Below are 21096 nucleotides of genomic sequence, written 5' to 3'. Positions count from 1 at the left end.
TTCATATAGATTTACACTTGATTATTGGTTTTTCCTGTTTAATTCATTTAACCTGCTAACAAGCCACAACAAAATCCCCAAAAATTAATTTGAAACACCCAAAAAAGAATAAATGAATGTATCATTTATTCTTTTCTTGTTCTTGGACCCTTGGGAGAATCTAACCAGCCCATTAAATGGTTGTAATAGTGGAAAGTTGCCTGCAAATTTTAAGACACCAGAAACATCCCAAGGATAGTTAACGGGTTAATGTATAAATCACCAACAGACACATTTACACGAATCCCATGTTTTGTTTTTGCATTGACAAAAGATAAATGTGTTTAAAATAAAATCTGAGCAACAAATTACAGGTGCTGGTCATAAAATTAGAATATCATGAAAAAGTAGATTGATTTCAGTAATTCCATTTAAAAAGTGAAACTTGTATATTATATTCATACATTACATACAAACTCATATATTTCAGATGTTTATTTTGTTTAATTTTGATGATTACAAATGACAACAAATGAAAATCTCAAATTCATCATATCAGAAAATTTGAATATTGTGAAAAGGTTCAAAATTGATGGCCCCTGGTGCCACACTCTAATCAGCTAATTAACTCAAACCACCTGCAAAAGCCTTTAAATGGTCTTTCAGTCTAGTTCTATAGGCTACACAATCATGGGGAAGACTGCTGACTTGACAGTTGTCCAAAAGACGACCATCGACACCTTGCACAAGGAGGGCAAGACACAAAAGGTCATCGTTAAAGAGGCTGGCAGTTCACAGAGCTCAGTGTCCAAGCACATTAATAGAGAGGCGAAGGGAAGGAAAAGATGTGGTCGAAAAAAGTGTACAAGCAAGAGAGATAACCGCACCCTGGAGAGGATTGTGAAACAAAACCCATTCAAAAATGTGGGGGAGATTCACAAAGAGTGGACTGCAGCTGGAGTGAGTGCTTCAAGAACCACCACACACAGACGTATGAAAGACATGGGTTTCTGCTGTCGCATTCCTTGTGTCAAGCCACTTTTGAACCACAGACAGCGTCAGAAGCGTCTAAAGAGAAACAGGACTGGACTGCTGGTGAGTGGTCCAAAGTCATGTTCTCTGATGAAAGTAAATTTTGCATTTCCTTTGGAAATCAAGGTCCCAGAGTCTGGAGGAAAAGAAGAGAGGCACTTCATCCACGTTGCTTGAAGTCCAGTGTAAAGTTTCCACAGTCAGTGATGGTTTGGGGTGCCATGTCATCTGCTGGTGTTGGTCCATTGTGTTTTCTGAGGTCCAGGGTCAACGCAGCCACATACCAGGAAGTTTTAGAGCACTTCATGCTTCCTGCAGCTGACCAACTTTTTGGAGATACAGATTTCATTTTCCAACAGGACTTGGCACCTGCACACAGTGCCAAAGCTACCAGTACCTGGTTGAAGGGCCATGGTATCCCTGTTCTTAATTGGCCAGCAAACTCTCCTGACCTTAACCCCATAGAGAATCTATGGGGTATTGTGAAGAAGAAGATGCAATACACCAGACCCAACAATTCAGAAGTGCTAAAAGCCACTATTAGAGCAACCTGGGCTATCATAACACCTGAGCAGTGCCACAGACTGATCGACTCCATGCCACGCCGCATTGCTGCAGTAATACAGGCCAAAGGAGGCCCAACTAAATACTGAGTGCTGTACATGCTCATACTTTTCATGTTCATACTTTTCAGTTGGCCAACATTTCTATAAATCCTTTGTTTTTATTGGTCTTCAGTAATATTCTAATTTTCTGATATGATGAATTTGAGATTTTCATTTGTTGTCATTTGTAATCATCAAAATTAAACAAAATAAACATCTGAAATATATGAGTTTGTATGTAATGTATGAATATAATATACAAGTTTCACTTTTTAAATGGAATTACTGAAATCAATCTACTTTTTCATGATATTCTAATTTTATGACCAGCACCTGTATAGAAAAAGAAAACAGACTCCATCAGATGCTGGAGTAGCCCTCTCAGTTTTATTGACAGATGCTTTTTTTACTAGCACCAGCTGCCCCTTAAACGTTCCGGTCCAGCTGTGAAATGATTTTATAGTCATAATAATCAAGTTGTAATCTGCAGTGTTTACAGTTGGGAGTCGTAGTAATAGGCTGAAAACAACTCAGTAATTCCTGATTGTCCGTCCTATCCACACCACCCAGCACTTCGGTTCACATCTATGTGTTTGTGTCCTTGAAATTCTTGGTGAAAACAAATTCCTGTAATAAGCAAAACAAAGTATGACACTGGCAACACAGATGGTACGTCAATATTACACTACTAATGTATAATGGCAGCAATGTCAAAAATGACAACAAAAAAACTTTAACATTAATGCCTTTTTGCTCCAGTTTATTCTTAAAGTATAAATATAGTATTTATTGTTAAAATACGGTCAAAATAGCATATTTATTGATTTGGAATTAGAAAGATAGATAATTTTATCTGGCTTTAAATAGCGCTGATTTGTTCATTAGCTTGAATAATAAAAAATAAGAAGATAAATAGTCTTCCTATGCATCTCTTCCTAAGTAAGCACTAGTAGAATTCTCCTTTTCTTCTTATATCACTTGTTAGGAGTCAGTTTGAGTTTTGATATAAGTAGGGCAGCAACTAATGATTATTTCTTAAATCGATTAATCTTTCAATAACTTTTTTGAGTAATTGATTGATAATTGGATAGTAAAAGGTCCCTTAAAGAAGATATTATATGAACTTAAACCAGGTGAAACTAAAACTTTTACACTTGAGGAGTCCTGGATAGAGCATATTGACAGACAAAAAAGTTGTTATTTTTTTATTTTAAATGCTAAATATTTATTTATTTTTTTACAATTTTGATATAATTGCTTCTCTAAGGGGTTGCTCTGTCAGCTAAAGGCATGTCTTACAGTCTCTATACTCCAGTAAATGATTAATCAGTTATTAAATTAGTTGACGATTATTTCAGTAATCGATTATTGGCGGTTAATCCGATTAATTGTTTCTGCCCTAGATATAAAAGACATTCTATTCCAATTCCAAGTATCTAGATCATGACATTTTAAAGATAATCCAAATTCAACTTTGAGTGTTAAAATGTTATTTATGAAAATCAAGCACAAAGTCATAGGCCGCTTAGTTACGGCTTAATTCCTTCTGCTCTCTGAGCAGCAGCCCCTCCCTGTCCTGTTAAAACCAGCAGCCATCACCGTCTTATGTAGGACATTTATAACCCTCTAGGAAGCACCTACCTTGACTGTGCTGCGCCTGCACTTTAATGATACCAACCTTCTCAGATCAGGGATGGTGAATGTGAGTTAGCTGCTAATCTGCACAGGGATAGCAGCGGTTCTTTTTTTTTAGATAATCTGTTTTTTGGAAGTGAGAGGTCTCACATTTTGTTCAGCCTTCACCTGTAGCGTGAAACTGTGATGTTATGATATGGGGAGCACCTAGACCAGTAGAGGTGGCTTCGCTTAGAAGGTAATTGTTTTTCTGCAGAGTTGGGAAAAAATAATTATATTTCATAACAAATGAACAATTTAATGCATGCATTATTTCTTTTAGTTTTTTGTTTTCTACAGCAATAGTGGCTTGTGTTTTTTTAAAGTAGACTGACAGGAAAGGGGGTATGAGACAGGGGGAGAAACATGCGGCAAAGGACCACAGGTCAGATTTGAACCCAGGTTGACCGCTTCCAGGACTAAAGGGCAGATTAGACTGCAACCGCACACATCAAATGTCGCTCGGTTGTGGTTGTGAATCAGTTTTGCCTCGAGACAGATTTGACGGTTGCAGCGGCTATGTGTTAGAAGCATAAATTGGTCATAAGGCCTCCGTATAAAGGTTGTGTGCGCTAACCACTGCACAAGCTGCATGCCTAAATGCATTATTTCATAATAGTTACAGAATTATCTAAAGGGGGCGGATTGCTTTTCTTAAACAACTCATAAAAAAGTGATACAATTTGGAGCTCCTGTTGGGACTAAATATCTGCCTCTGAAAAAAAAACTGCAGCTTTGACAGGTGAGTTAACAGTGCAAGAAAAATATAGACGAAAACTAATTAAAAGCAGTTTGCTGTTTTCGTCTTTAAAAGAAGCAGAATATAAAAGCTCAGTTGATATTAATCTCTGACAATAAGGATTCTGATAGGCTAAATAAAAAAAATGTATTGAGGGGATTAATATTAGCACATTTTATCAATGCAACTGACACTGATGTTTATTCAGACACATAAAAAAGTAATTTTATTGAACAGACTTGATATCAGTAAATATATTTTGAAATGTATCTTTCCACGGGGTAAATAAAAGCTAAAAAGTGATTCAAAATGGAGAAAAATTAAACAGAAATCCGATTTTAAGCACCAGAGTAGGAAATACCACTGGTCATCACAGGCAACAAGACGTTTCTGTGTCGCTTTAAAGAATAAATGAAAAATCCCATAAGGCAGTGAGGTCTAACAGGAGAAAAGAACACTAAAGGACCATCATGTGTTTTATGAGATCCTAATAGTGCTACAAATGTCAGAGCTGATGTATTACTGCACATTTGCTGGGCTTAGACGTTTCCTGGGCCTCTCAACGAAAGTCATTACGCTTATCAAAAGCACCTTATTAGAGGAATCAGGTCAGATGTGGAGGAAGGGGAAGTTTCTCTTTAGGTTTATGTGTTGCTTGTCCTGTGGGTATTCAGATATGTGTGCATTGATTTCAGTATGTATCAAGCTAAGCATGAATACACAGAAACACCTTTGTTATAATACTCTTTGGAAATATGTTTGCCCTAAGTGAACTTAAATCATGCAAACATATAGTCCAGACTAAAGTTTATTGGAAACCTCAGTGTGTTGTTTAAGGTTATACTCATCTGATAGAAACATAATAAAAGCAGCACTCCAATAACATACATGCATTATGAAAACAGGCCGAATACATCAAAAGCTTCCATTTTGGTAAATCCTTACAAACGTAGGATTTCAATTTGGCTGCTTGTTCTGGTCCTGGCTCAGAGGGAAACAAATGGAAAACAGGCTCTGCTCTGTGCTGCACGAAGCAGTAAATCAGAAAGGTTTTACTGATAAAGAGCACACACACACACACACAACACCCACACTTCAGTAAAAACAGTCCGGCATTGAGGAAATTTATGGCAAATTACCCATTTTGCACTGGATTGACTCTCTGTAGTTTAGGCAGACAAACTAGAACAAATCATTACATCTGTTTTAGATTCAGCTGTATGACAGACTGCGAATTACCTGACTTATTTTTTCCCAGAATGCCTAAACCGAAGTTTGCAATGGAGGTGTGTCCTTCAGAAAGCTGACATTAATCTTCCAGTGGTTTTCTTATTTAAGCCATGAAATCTACCTTCTATCTATATAATATCCATTTCAGTAGTACAGGGGCTCACAGTGCAATTAATATACAATCAGAAGAGACCCACCAACTAATCTAAAGCGAAAGCTCAGTCATTACCTAAAGGTGCAGTGCATAATTTTTACGCTGACTTTTTTTTTCTTTTCCATTCATGCTCTTACAATCACCAGACACATAAAATGAGCTTTTCTCTATAGGCTCTGCTATTCAGCTCATTCCAGTGATTCGAGGTGAGTCTCGCTGCGCTCTCATTCACCTGGTTACACTGTTCAGTCTCTACTACTACGGGAGATTAGTCACAAGTTCCTATTAAATCCCATCACAGACAGATAAAATGAAACTTCTGTTGAGTGCTACGAAAAGGTCCCAACTGGAGCGGAATAAGATGAGAGAAAGTATAGGGGAGGCTTTTAACAGGGAGGGAACTCAGATCTGCTCTCTTTGTTGAAAAGATAAGATACTTTGTTCAAATTGATTATGTACAACTTTCTTACCCCACATGAACAAATAAATCCCTTGCTATTTCCCATGCTGGAGCAAAACACTGCTGTCATTTCAACTTGTCGCCAGAGGCGGCAAGCGTCCACAAAAACTAGAAATTATGCTTTGCTCCTTTATCAACATCATCTTTATCGAATCACTCTTTTTTAAAGCGGAGGTCCGTGATCCGTAGGGGTCCACAGAGAAAGTGCATGGGGGTCACTAAAGTCTTGGTTGACTATACTTTTTTATAATCCCCCCTGCAATTTTTTTCTACTAATTGAAATGTCTTTAAATCCACATTAACATGAATTCAACACACTGCAGTAAACAGATAAATAGAGGCAGAAGATGTCTTTCAGTCATCAATGCACACATTCAGCGACACACAAGAGCTCTTTCAAGCTGGGCACCGTTTCATTCACAACACCTGTACCATCAACCAGGAATTAGAATCAGAAATACTTTAATAATCCCAGGGAGAAATTACTTTAGTTACATGACTCCATCTGTAATAGAGTGACTATAGGACCAGTTTGATAGAACACAATTTCTTACAATATATACAATTAGGGGGTCCCCGCTCCATCTCGCCTTCAGTTTTGGGTCCTTGGCCTGGAAAACATTGAAGACCCCTGGTTTAAATGGTTCAATTCATTTGAAATTATATGGAAGAGTTTCTGTTTTGTTTATAAAGCAAAAGACCCTTTTTAAATGAAATTAAGTCTTTATCAACAAGGAGGAGCTTGTTGGTTTTTATTCAAACAGCATTTTTTATGTTTTGCAAGGGAGTACAGATACAATATTTGCCAATTTATGTCTTCTCAAAGGTTTTCAATAACTACTTAAAACTTAAATTAAGAGCAGGGAGGGATTGATATACAGCTAAATACATCGAAACCAGTTACAGGCAATTTGAAACAACCTTGAGCCTAAAGGCTCCATTCCCAAAAATACACTGAAAAAAGGACTCTTCGTGCCATAACAATAGGGCTAAACGATTTTAACAAAAATCAAAATTTAGATTATTTTCAACCAATATCGCTATTGCGATTTTACTGTGATTTTCCTTTACACCCAGCACAAGCATGTCGATGTTTTACTCCAGGTTTTCAGTTTTTTCTTGACCTTGAAAGCCTGTTATCCAGAATCCAGAGTTGCAGGTCTTTGCTATAACATTTGCAAGAAAAACTCTAAAATGCATAGATCTATGTGCTAGCTGCAACCCCTATTCCCTTCAGTGTGACAGCAGGCCCACTTTAATCGTATTACCACCACTCCATTGTGACTAAAATTGAGTGCCTCTGTGGTTAAAGAAATTGCATTTTTTATTGTGATTATATAGAAAAAGCAATGAATTGCCCAGCCCTACTAACCACTGTGTATTCTTGCAGGTGTACAACAGCTCGATTGACTACTTTTCAGCAGAAATTAGATTAAATAAACATTTAATGCAAATAATATCAAGAGTGGATAATAAATAAATAAATAAATCCCTCCACAGCCTCCTGCAGCACATCTCCAGACGGGAGAAGCTAGATCTGAACACATCACCAGTCCTCCCAACCATTCATCTGGTAAATACCTAAAGCGCTGACCTAAAAGAAGTTTACTACTCTCTCACAGAAGTTGGCATCTGAAACAAATGTCTAATCTAATAAGTAAATGAAACATCGACTAAATCAGCCAGCTTCCTTATTCTAAGGACAACAGCAACTTGCTGACACAGATCAGAAAAGCGTTACCTTTAGGAAACATATTTGGTTAAAATTCATCTGATTTGCACAATAAGATTTAAAACGTCTGAAAGCCTTTAAGTGTTTCAAACAGTTAGTGTCTGGATGTTTGAGCCCTAATATGGCCAAACCCTTCCTTAATACTCAGCAGACTGAGGCTCTCCTTAAGGCAGCTTTAAAAGGAGTGAATTAAACAGGATGGGCGACTCCTCCCCATTCATTTACCCATCAACACCACAGAAAACCAAACAATATTCAAAGTACGCCTCGCTAAACCATTGCTCCTCCAAACTCAGCAGCGTATCACTAGCAAACATTACTACAAACAGCAGAAGTGAAACCGTAAAAAGCATCTCAAAGAGAGATAAATGTTTAAACCCAGGAGAAGAGTTAGAGCTAGATCTGCCCACCAAGCCACATAGGCTCAGATGAAAGACTGGAGGCTCTGGAGGGGGGAGCAGAAACTCCAACTCTTCTTGTCTTATCTCTAGAAATAGCTATCATTGGAGATGAAGTACATAGAAGCTCCTGGGAGCTGAGAAGATGAGAGATGGGATCAAAATCACCCAGCAGAAAGATCCCCTCTCTTAGCTCCACAAACGTACAAACTGAATAAGCATAAAGAATGACCAGCTTAGTGCTCTCCTACCTTTTTCTGGTCTTCGAGTTTTTGACATGTGGACTTCTTGCCATGCTTGTTGGACTCTGGTACATCCATTCCTGGTCCAAAATGCAGAATAACTCCACAGTAAGATTACGGGGACAGTTGCTGAATAAAATCCAGGAGGGCTACAGTTTGCCGACCAGGGCCTGTGTCCAGCTCACGCCTTCACCTGGACACAGGCGATCCATTGCTGGGGGTTGTTTATGACGGGAGAAGAAGAAATGTCTCTGCTAAAAACACTGGAGGAGCTGGACTAAAACTGAGCAGGTGAAGATTACCGACACGGTGCCATGGTTATTCTGAACAGCAGTTGTGTAGATACTCTCTGCAGCTCCTTGTCTCATAGTACAGCGTCCATCCTCCAAGAGCAGTACCCCCCCTACATCTGTAAAATGAAGAGGTGAGACCACAATTAGATGCAACACACACACACAAAATAAAAATAAAAAAGCGGCACAGTTTTTAGGCTCCCAATTAAGGCAAAAATATCTGCCTCTCCAAAAAGTCAATATTCCCCCTTGAAGCTGCACTGTACAAATGGCAAGAGGATCTGCATATCAAAGCGAATGTTGCCATGGAGCTCAGAGAGAGAAGGAAGACGCTTCAACAGGATGCTTTTAGTTTTCTTTTTTTTTTGCAGTTTTGGATTCATATCGTCTCTTTCTCTAAATATCTATGTTAACAAGAAAACTGAATCATAGTTGGGTCAGAGCGGGTTGGGGTACTGAAGGATTACAGCAAGATGGGTGGATTGCTCCTCTGTAAAGGCCACACCGAGGGATTATTTACCAGGAAGAGGCTTTACATGAAACGATCTGGGCAAACATGGAATCATATGCAATATAGAGTTGAGTAGAAAAAAATGCATAATTTTTTTAAGACAAAGAAGGTCAGAAAGACAGATTTCAAACAAATCACATGCAGACAAATAGGTTTGAAAGTATTTAAGTAGGTTTTATTTGTTTGTAGAAGAGAAAAAATCTGATCCTTTAATTAAAACCATTTTTTTTAGAAATCTGAGGTCAATTTAACTAACTGAACCAAGCCTGATTATTGATAGCAATAGAAATCATGGAGGTCAAACAGCAGACGTCAGTTAGACATTCGTTTTTAGGCTGAATCTGGTCTTAATTTAGTCCAGAAATACTTATGAAAATTAGGCTGTGTTTGGTCGGTCTGATTTTCTCCCACTTTAGTCCAATAAAAGACGATAAAATAGACCTTGAAAACCCATTTTTCAATGTATTTTCAACAATCTGAAAATACAGCTTATCAATTTTCACTTTTCAACCAAATGTAGACGTCATTTGGACGTAGATCATGTCGCTTTTTCTATGTCTATTCAACCAATATTTTTCTGTGTGGGATAGAACCTATCTAACAACATGAAGTAGTCATTCAAAACTCAAAAATCAACGCTTCCTGTAACAATTTAAAAACCAAACTGAGAACGAAACAATTACTGACATGATCATATATGAAAATGATTACAAAGTCATATATGTAACTCAATGAAAAGTCATAGCAATGAAAGCCTATGAAATGTCGAGTTATCTATCTGTTGAATAAATAAGAGACCGGTGCCCTGTGTCAAGGTAAATGGTTGTGCTGTCACCAAAATCTGCCTTTTTTTTAGCTCCAATGAAGGGCCTCTATTCATTAGGTTGGCGAGTCAAATGCCCAAATACTCCATTAGAATAACGTCTTGGAAACAAGCAGTCTTTGATTCGTTTCACCACCAGCAACACCAACCTGATCTCTCCGTGTTTTCTGAACCACTACATCCCCCCACTACTCCAGCATGTCTTAAATCACAGTAACCCTGTCACTGACTGAAGGCCACTTACGTCAAGTGCTGCAAATTCACAACTGTTTGGTCTGGAAAAGAGTTAGGGCCAGAGATCTTTCAGATGGCGCTAGGTTGTAGAAGCAGTCTCCTTTCAAGCAGCTCCATGCGATTACATTAAAGCCATTAACAACATCACGCAATGCACAGGGAATATGTGTTACCATAGGTGATGAAGGAAATAAAAGCAACTTCTAACAGCAAAAAAATCTGGTATAAGCATTAATCTTGGAAATTTTAAACTTGCCTAAAAGCACAGCTGTGTTCCTTTTAGTCTTCCTCTTTTTCCCTCAGCTGAAGAATTGCATGGGGGGGCTTTCTAAACTCATGCATAATGTATGAGCTCTAATTTTCCCTTTTTTGCTGCTGAATATTACAAGAAAACAATGGCATCTCGTGTGGGGGGGAAGCTTGGCACAATTCTGCTTGCAGCACGAGAAACGGCTGGCGGGTATTGGCTATTAAGTCAGGAGAAGAATACCTCGTATGCAGGCCAGAGGGTCAGCAGGCTGACATATTAAAAACAGGCATGCAGAGAGAGTTATAAAATATGTGTACATGTATACATATATTTGACATTTCTAAGGTTAACTTGCAAAATATTCATAAAAACAAAGATTATTACCAGTTATTCTCATGCAACCAAATGTATTATGATTATAAGCAGTTTATTGCTGGTTATGTTGCATTCTATTTGTTGCAGCTTTAATTTATTCCCTGTGCAGAAGCATTGTTCCTTGGTGTTCATTGTAATAAAAAATGGAGATGAATATTATGATACATTAAATGCTAATAAGAGCATTTTATTCAACAGAAAGCCTGTTATCCTTTTTTTCCTTTTTTAATCACAATCTTTTACTCCCAGTGGTTCTGATCATCATTTTAGCCAATAGATCAGGAGATTAGGACAATAATCAAACCAACAAGCAATGGATCACATTTCAATACTGCAGTCTCTAAATTGACACTAAATAGTTTTTTTTTTTACTTCATTATCATTTGTTAACAAATCTGTTGTATTAATTATTATCTCTAAATGAGGCATGTTTAATTGTAAGGTTTGTCTTCATGCTTTCCAGACACATAACCCTCAAAGGTAGTAACACCTCAGTCAACATCTTGTATCCAAAAAAAGAGTAAAATAATCTACATATATGTGTATATTTTTGCCCACAATTTAAAATAGTTGCTTATTTCAAGTCAAGTCAAATCTTAAAATATCCTCCCAAAATATTGCCACTTTAAAGTACTTTAAACCAACCAACATGGCAGCTAGCTAATTCAGCTATCCATTTGCTATTAAACAACAGCTAAACACTCGCCACTCGGTTTGTCACTTTATCAAAAAAGTAAATATTACACATCTTATCTAACTAATTATCAAATACAGTTAAACCGCAGTTAAATAAACACTATCATTAGCTAAATGCCAACAAACTATGGTAGCAACCACAGCTGTGAATTTGCAGGTGACACACCTGACGGACAGGGCTAATTAGCAGTAAGCTCCTGTTAGCGTGATAATTTTTTTTCCCTCTTTTCTATTGTAAATAAAATTAAATACGGGAAACTTAGTTATGAATAATGACGTTTTTTATACATTTTACTTAATTTAAACAAAATTAGTAATCACTATGCTCCTTTTTGGTGGAAGGCAAGGCAAGGCAAGGCAAATTTGTATAGCACAATTCAGTACAAAGACAATGCAAAGTGCTTTACATGATTAAAATATAGGAAAATAAAACAGAATCAAAGCAAGTAGGAAAAAATTGAGAAATAAAAAAATGCAGAAACAAAAAACATTAAAAACAGTTGGACTAAAGAAAAGAAAAGCAACTAATGATGATGAACTAATGATGTTTCAGTTGAACTGTTTAACTAGAACAGTCAAAGGCAATATTAAACAAATGTGTTTTTAGTCTTGAAAGCAACATCAATTCTTCAGTTGCTAAAATGTAGTATTCATATTCATTAGGGTGACCAGATTTGGGTTTCTGAAAAGGAGGACATGTTTTTTTTTTATGGGGAAATATCAATTATTTTTTTTTATTTGTAAAATTGACTAAAAATGAGTGTGTCTCATCAGGCTAATGTAGTAAAACAATTTCACAAAGAATTTGAGTTGGTGGGTCACATGACCAGGAAGGTATTGAACAAATATCACATTTTTTCATTATAAAAAATCTTTTTAAATGAATAAAGTCTTAAAATTGAATAAAAATGAGTGTGCCTCATCAGGCTAATGTAGTAAATCAATTTCACAAAGAATTTGAGTCGTAGGGTCACATGACCATGAAGCTATTGAAGAAAATTCCCAACTTTTGTCATTAAAAATATCCTAAAAATTGAAAATAGCTTAAAATTGCATAAAAGCAAATGTGCCTTATATATGTTATTTATTGGCATGATTTTATATTATTTTCGGCTTAGCTGGTCATAAGATAAGGAATTTAACAATTTTTCTTTCTCAAGAGTGCTAGGTTCAAAGATTTGTTGACGGGCCTTAACTGCACCACTGCGTGTGGGAGCTGAGAGACGTTAGCCGACATCGCAGTCCCCCAGTCAGGTCAACTGTTTGCTAGATCCCGCTGACTCCGCGTAGCTTAAATATCCAAAATCCAACTTCGAACCAACTTCACCGCGGTGCTGATGCCTCGGTTCTGCTGAGCTGCAGCCAACCAAAATCCCAGACGATTTTGAAATTACCCCCGGACATTTTTTGAGTTATGAAAAGTAGAACATGTCAGGGAAAAAGAGGACGTCTGGTCACCCTATATTTTTATTTACATCACTCGCGTTTATTAATTATTCTACAAAGGGGGCTGCAAAAATGTAGACACCTGTCCTATTTGGGGATACGTTGTGTTATGTGAAAGTATGGAGTAGAAATTTCTAATAGCTCATTTTATTCCATTTATTAGATTGGATATTTATATAATATAATAATATAAGTCTTTTTTTACCTAAAATACATCAGACCATCCAAATTGTCCCTTTCTAGCATGGGAAAAATTATGTAGCACTGTTTCAGCCTGTTGACGAGCAGTGAATTCAAACAGGTTAGCAGTATGTAGCCTCTTTCACTCCAAAAAAAAACTCTAATCACTCTATTTGGCATCACATTAAGGGTAAATTGCACGTTTTTAAACCTCGGAACATCTTAATTTATTTCGCTCTCCCTTATCGAAGGGCAGCATCGATGCTTAAGGAGATGCAAAAGAAAAAAAGCGGATTTACATCAGGTATTTGCTGTGAATGAAAAGAACCCGAAGCTACAAAACACCTCCTGAATTCATCATAAAAGGCATAAAGCTTGGTTTCTTTGGCAAATGGATTCCTATATTTATTGTTTAAGGGAATATCAATGTGTGCTCCAATCCCCCTTGGTTGTAAAGAATCTCACTGGGAGCAGAACGTAAATATTTATGAGTAACAGCTGCAGCAGTTTCATCACAGGCTGCTCGGTTATCCCGCCTTCAATCTCTACGGCTTGAACACATTTCCCCCCCACCCTGTAGCCTTTTCACCGCCACTTTGCATTCAACGGGTGTCCGTAACTCTTCGAATGGTCAATAAAGTTTGATTCATGAGGCCTGGGGCCATAACTACACAGTGTTGCTTTAATTCGAGGAGATGTAAATGATAGCTATAGATCCAGGCTGATTTCCTCTGGGAGAGCTGAAGAGGGTGGGAGAACATACATCGTAAATTATCACCTCAGCGAGCCAGAGGTCAAACATTAAGAATGGCCTGCACTCCAATTAAAACACAATAATGTCTTATTGGTCTTCAGTTGGTATTTTTTTCAGCCTTAAAGCAAATCAAACCAAAAATAACACTCTATTTAGATTATTAACAACTCTAAATACCTCTGCAATAGATTTATAAATGGCTTCTAACATTGCTTGAGAGAATGTGGCAAAGTTTAAATTGCATATTCATATCTGAACATTAACACAAATATTTAGTCATGAGCTTAAACCAATACAAATTTAAGTGGTTTCTAGTGTTTTACAATCTGACTTTTTGATATTAGTGGCTGCACTAATATTAAAAAGTGTTGCAAGAAATTCAAATCATTAAAATCAAAGTTTACACATGTCTCTGCATCAAGCTCCTGAATTTCATACGGCGAGCGGAAATGAAACAATTTGGTTGTTCTACTCCTGATGAAATGGTGCAAACATGAAATCACATTTTCTACTTTGTATCGATTGTGCTAGATGGAAGTCTTCAACAGGGAGTCAGTGACCCCTAGGGGGTCCACAGAGGTACTGCATGTGGGTCGCGAAAGTTTTGGTCATTAGACTTTTTTTTAATATTCCCTCTGCAATTTTTTTTCCACTAATTGAAATGTCTTTATACACACATTAAAATGAATTCAACACACTGTAGTTAACAGATAAATGGAGACAGAAGATGTCTTTAAGATGTCTTGCCCCTTCAAGCTGGGCACCTTTTCATTTACATCACCTGTCCCATTTACGAGGAATCAGAATCAGAAATACTTTAATAATCCCAGGGAGAAATTACTTTTGTTATCTTACATTACTCCATATGAAATAGGACTATAGGACCAGGTTGATATAACACAGTTTCATACAATATATATAATTAGGGGGTCCCCACTCCATCTCGCCATCGGTTCGGGGGTCCTTGGCCTGGAAAACGTTGAAGATCCCTTGTGTAAGATAAGGGAAATGATGGCAAGCTAACAATGGCAAAGCGCTAATGTTGCTAAGGCTATATCCAACACAGAATGCATTAATGCACACAGTCATGCATATCAACGCAAAAAACGGAAATGGTATAATAGGCACCAGCATTAACACCAGGTGGTGCTAAAAACATTTTTGTCAGACTTCAATGAGTCCCAGAAAGCAAGTAATTATTGGACAAAATGGTTTGCCATAAGAGGAAAACACTCAATTTTTAATAGCTCCAACAACTTACTAAATAAACATTTTGGTGTTTATCTAGCACCACCTGGTGTTCAGTCTGTGTCACACCAGTGCACCTAAAATGTAGGTACTACTTGCTGTTTTTGTGGCTTTAAATAAAACAGTGACCATTGAATTAATTGGATACAGAACCTTGATTCATGAGTACTGTTCTAGACCAACTTTTCTAGTGTTGGAATGAACTATAGATAAATTAATCATATACGTCATAGTGCAAAGATGTTTTAATGAAATAAAGGTCAATACATTTCCGTTGAAAGAAATGATGAGGATTGGATAAGGTAAAAAAGAAGGGCTTCAACTAACGATTATTTTGCTCTGGATTTATAAGTTGATCATTTTTTCAATTAATCGATGAATGGTAAGATAGGAAAAGGTTCTATAAAGAAGACTTTCAAGGAAATGAAACAAGGCGAAGCTAAAAGTTTTCTGGATAGAGCAGTCTGACAGGCGAAAATGTTTTTTTTTTTTTACTTAAATGCAAAATATTAATGTATACTCTTTTACATAGTTACTGCCAAGTGGGTTGCTCTGTCAGGTAAAGGTATATTTTGGAGTCTCTATACTCCAATCAATGATTTATCGATTACTAAATTAGTCGTCGATTATTTAAATAATCTATTAATCCGATTAATTGTTTTAGTCCTAAAATAAGCAACTAATTCTGATAGGAAAGAAGAATCACTGTAAAATAATGCAAAAAGTCTACTAAGGCATATTTGCTGTATAGCAGAAATATCAAAAACATGTGGAGGAACAAAGAAACCAGATGCTACAGTAAATATTAATGATGTGCAAAATGTGCAGTGTTGTATTAACATAAACAAGCCTGCAGAGGCCATATGTATGTATGGCATGCATGTGGGTGTGTGTGCAGTCCTCAAGGAGGATAAATGCATGATAGATGTGAGGAATTCGAGGATTTCAAGTATTCTGCACATCCCCGCTCTGAATAAGTATTATATTTAGAATCTTTGCACTGTTGCTTATTGTATATTGAAGTTTCTTTTTCAACCAACAATCTATATGGTGTTATGGTTTGCAGCCAAACAGCAGTAATTCTACTCTTATCAACGTTCTGCATATTTATCATACAGAGACTTGAGCTTTAATCTTGTTACTGGTTTCTGTTCGATACTAAAGCTGTGAAATGAAAGAAGAACAGAGGGAGAAAATTGGAAGACAGAGAAAGTAGATGAGAAACTGTGAGAGACCCAGGAGCTAAACTGCCAAGAGACGACAGCAGGCAGACAACAAAAGCTCCTAAAAAATGTTTTCTTTTCCCCCAGATTTTACATCCTGCAGACTGACTGTGTTGGGACTGTTTTACAACCTGCAGCCTGTAAAATCTTTAATTGGCATTTAGGTTACAATCTGCACCGAAATTAGAAGTGCCTTCTTTTGCCATTGTCGCTGTAACTGGAGACTGAGAGCAGCGGAAGGAAAGTATGTTCATGTGTTAATGTGTGTGTGTGTGGTTGAAGGTATCCTGACTTGTCACAACGGGGTAATCACTATAGTGAAAGTGAAAACTGACATGAGAAGCAGCAGCTCATTAGCCTGAGGAATGCATGTTGTGGTGTCAGCTTTGCGACACTTGTTTTGTTCAACACACTTGCCCGCGTTTGACATATTCCTGGCATTTTGCTGTTTATTGTTTTCAGAGATAACATGGTGTGTGTGCATGAGAGAATGATAGAAAAAGAGTCAAGAGAGATATCTGAATAGCTGACTGGACAGATGGTTTGTCCCACACAGCCAACTGAGATGTCCCATGTCTATAATGGAAGAACATCAACCAATACAAACCAATCAGATCAATGAACCACAGACAACAGGACAAACTAATACCTAAACTAATTAGGAGTGGAGAGGAAAATGCTTTTAGGAGACGTAAGCATAAATCTTTTGTAATAACGCTGTACTTATATCGTAAAAACACTATACATTACAGTATTTTATTGATTTTCTTAACTCTGTCACTTATTCTGTTATTTCTATTCACTTTTTTAAGGTCCAAATTTGTGTAACTACTATAATCTTTTTGCTGCTGTAACACCACAAATTACACATTGTGGGACGATAAAGGGATTTTCTATTCTGTTCTATTGTTCAAAGTTATGTAGAGAGGAGACGAAAAGCAGAAGAAAATACAAAGAAAAATTAATTGTGAATACGAAGTTAGAGAAAGCAATTCATTGTCGACTGGACTTTGACATGCAATTAGAAAACAGTTTCAAATCTCTTTCAATATAGGAAAACCCAAATGAGAATGAAACAACACCAGATTTAATCAGTAATACATTGCCAGTTTGATAAATATTTTAATTTTGTTGTTTCATTCTTGAAAGAGTCTCCTCTTTAAAGAGTTTAAACTTCAACAAATAAAGGCTGAAACAAACTGTTTACATCTGACTAAGGACTCTGGAGACCACCTGACTGAGGTACTGAGTATTTACTACTTAGTATTGGGGGGAAAAAACAGCCCTCAGTTTAAACAAGCCAAGGAGCAACTATAAATCCACACCCACAGAGCAGGTCACAAGGCAATGACCAACAGTTAGCTGCAGCAGTCAGTATGGTCTCTCACTTTATGTGATTGTTATTACAAAGACTATCCATCCATCCATCCATCCATCCATCCATCCATCCTTCCATCCTTCCATCTTCTCACATGCTTAATCCTAAGTGGGGTTGCGAGGGTTGCTGGTGCCTATCTCCAACTGTCTACGGGCTAGAGGCGGTGTACAACCTGGACAGGTCGCCAGTCCATCAAAGTATTACAAAGTGATTACAAAGACTAATGAATGAAATACTTGGGTTCTAAATAAAAATCCCAGAATACATATTTATAATTAGGCTACTAAGATCCAAACTGGATCTCTGTCTCTGACTCCATCAAAAGCAGCATGAAACTTAGGTGTCATGATTTTTGACCAGCTGACCTTTAAAGATCATGTTACCTCCGTCTATTTTCGCTTTATACAACTAAATATAATAAAGATTTGGCCATAACTAGCCCAACATGCTACCCAGCTCCTGGTGCAGTCTATGGTTATCTCCTTCCTTGACTTATGTAACGCAGTCCTGACTGGTCTCCCAGCCTGTACGATAAAACCGTTACAAATGATCCAGAATGGGGCGGCTTCACTTATTAACCCTGGCTGCGTGCATCAAATTCAAGTCCCTGATTCTAGCCAACAAAGTGCTTAAGGGTAAGGCTCACGTCTACTTGAACCCTCTTTCAAAGGTTTATGTCACAATTTGGTCACTCTGATCATCAATGGATTCTCCTTTAGCAGTGCCTACACCACGCTTAAGACAATCCATGTTTCATGGGTTATTCCATGATGGTGGAATACAAGAACAGCAGCGTCCCTGTCTATCTTCAGGAAAACCTTTAAAGACCCACCTCTTCAAAGAGCATCTCCTATTCTTACTCTTACCCATGGTTCTCTACCCCTCTACTAGTCTTTCTGTACTTCCCTCTATCTCTCTTTGCTGTCACCACTGATTCTGACTGGGGATTTTCCTCTAGCGAACTTATTGTCATGTTGATGAGAACTGTAACATTGTGTCTACTTCATAAATCACTTTAAATAAACACATCTGCAAAATGCAGAAACATATGAAGAAATATCTATAAGAAAATACCAACAAATTATATACGAACTAAAGGAATCTACAGTTAAATTCATCTAAAGTCTGCAACTGATTTTTACAAAGGTTTACTCAAGACTCTTATTCAAGTAGCTTGTTTCCTGCATAGAAAATTGATCCTGTGTATCACAGTAATACCCTTAGAAAAATACCGAAATGGTAGTTAAACCGTGCAACCTGCCTTTATTTTTGATGCATTAGCTCTTGGAGAGAGTTAAAAATAGCTACACGTAAATGCAATAAAATGGGACTTTTTTTTGCTTTTTTTTTTTACAGCTAAACCATATTGTGCCAAATACAGTCATATACTATACCTTTATTTTCTTTAATTAGCCTTCTTAGCTGTTTATTACCTGAAGAAAACTATGAACAAAAAATAGAAAACAATGGTTGCCTAATAATCTCCACCATACGGTCCGTCAAAATGAATCAAGACCAAATTACTGTAATACAATCTGTATGAAACTGTTTTGCAACAAAAGACTGATGGTGTAAATATGTGCAAGGATGAATTCAAGGTTTGATATTTGCAAAACATGACCATGATTTCCATTTGTCATTAGAGAATCCCCCCCTCCCCCTCTCCAAGGTGCTAAACCTGGGCCAATGATTGCCTGGTGGTACCATCTGGTTCTTTTTGCTTCTCTGAATCACATTCACTGTGCGCAAACAAATAACTGGGCAGCATTTTAATATCATTCCTTTGCTGGTTCTGAGCAGAGAACATCAAAAAACAAAAGTTTAAAAAATTTGGAAGGCCTCATTTTGGTATGAAATGTCTTGACAAATGTCTCCATTGGACAAACGGTTGCTTTTGGATGTAAAGCAAAATTGTTGGTTAACACTGATTTTGACATCCAAATGCGTCAATGTGGCTTTTAATGATCCTCCAACTCTGAAGGTGTTGTAATAATGTTTTAGACCTTTATTTTGATGTATACAGGAAGTAGTTTTCTGTTCACTGAGTTGATAGCATCATCTAAATCTGAATCGGGCAAATAAGGAAGAAAATTTAATTAATTGTTCATTTAGCATAGGGACCTCATGATGTTCTCATCAGCTGAATAGGGCTTAAGCAGTTTCCCACAATCCTTTGCGTGACATCGACATAAAGACATCTCCACCTCAAAGAGTTTAAAGGGCTCATACCATGTAAAATCAACTCTTTTAGTTCTTACTGCTAATAATTCATCATAATCAGGCACATCATGGTATTTATGCATCTTTAAATAATCCATAAGAGTTCTGCTGTCTGAGCCACAGCCCTTCCTTTACCTGTTAAAACAAGAAGTCAGAGAATATCGAAATCAGAAAGTTATCTCCAGGAAGCAGCATACCTTAACTTCCCTGTGATCTGCGCAGAGCTGCGACCTCTTTAACTGCTAATATCAAAGTCCTGAAAATTATTTTTTGGGCCATGAGAGGTCTCTGACTTTGCTCAGTTTTTAGAAGTGTTTTTTGAAGATGTCAGGCAGGCATATGTGAGGCAGACTTCTTGACTGAGCCAAAATGACTATATTTCCTAACCAATAAATACCCATGTGGTTATAGGGATGTTATACAATCATAGATTTTCCTATTAGTAACTGTTAAAGGCTTAAAAAGAGCAAGATATAGGTAATTTGTTCGCAAGACATAAGGACATGTACACGCCTTCAGATCTTTTCAGTTTTAAAATGGAAAGCATTTTTTATATTCATTTTCTGAAGGCAAAGAACTTGACCTCTTTACCTTTCCTGGATACTGTCCTTACCATTGACCTCTGAAAGGAAAATAATTAAGAGCTAGGAATAGGAGGTAGGAGATACAATCTAAGCAAATGGGGTGCAATATGGCTAAACATTTATCACATTATAAGCCTTTGATATCAGTCAATGTCGATAATTATTGATCAGTATATTTTTACCAATTTGAAATAAGGACTAGGAGACAGATGGTAAATCTAGCTGTACTTTATTAAACATAAACTTTAACCTTCAAAGAGGTTAACACCACTACCAACTTTTCTTAGTTAAGCTGTGATAAGTTGAGAGGCTATTCTGTGCCTATTCCCCTAAGAATACCATGTGGTTCTGGATATAGAAAATTCTCTGACGGAAACTGACTTACTGTATACTATAATTTGTTTATTACCATATATTTTCATTTATTGCCAAATTTAACCAATGCTGACTGTGCTTCTATTTGACGGATCACATCACTTTTAAACCACTTATTTTGGAAGCATTTAGGCTGAACCGCAGGAGAGAAGATAAGGTGACAGAGAGGTAGACATGATAAAAACATGTAATTTGGTAAAAAAAAAGAAATGAAAGTAATTTAAGATTATTAAAGAATGGTAAATGTAGGTGCAACTTTTC

At 37.0% G+C, this 21096-nt stretch overlaps 1 protein-coding gene across 1 annotated transcript in view; it reads right to left on the bottom strand.

Annotated features, from left to right (window-relative positions):
• nav3 (neuron navigator 3) overlaps nt 1-21096 on the bottom strand; it is a 379763-nt gene that overhangs the window by 347479 nt on the left and 11188 nt on the right. The window contains exon 2 of the mRNA XM_038281868.1: nt 8255-8654. Coding sequence (XP_038137796.1) covers nt 8255-8323 — 69 coding nt within the window. The 5' untranslated portion in view covers nt 8324-8654. The remainder of the gene's footprint in view (nt 1-8254; nt 8655-21096) is intronic.

Source organism: Cyprinodon tularosa, unplaced genomic scaffold, assembly GCF_016077235.1.
Source record: "Cyprinodon tularosa strain WSP-4 unplaced genomic scaffold, ASM1607723v1 ctg177, whole genome shotgun sequence".
NCBI classification, from domain to species: Eukaryota; Metazoa; Chordata; class Actinopteri; order Cyprinodontiformes; family Cyprinodontidae; genus Cyprinodon; species Cyprinodon tularosa.
This window is presented reverse-complemented; position numbering and strand designations above follow the sequence as displayed.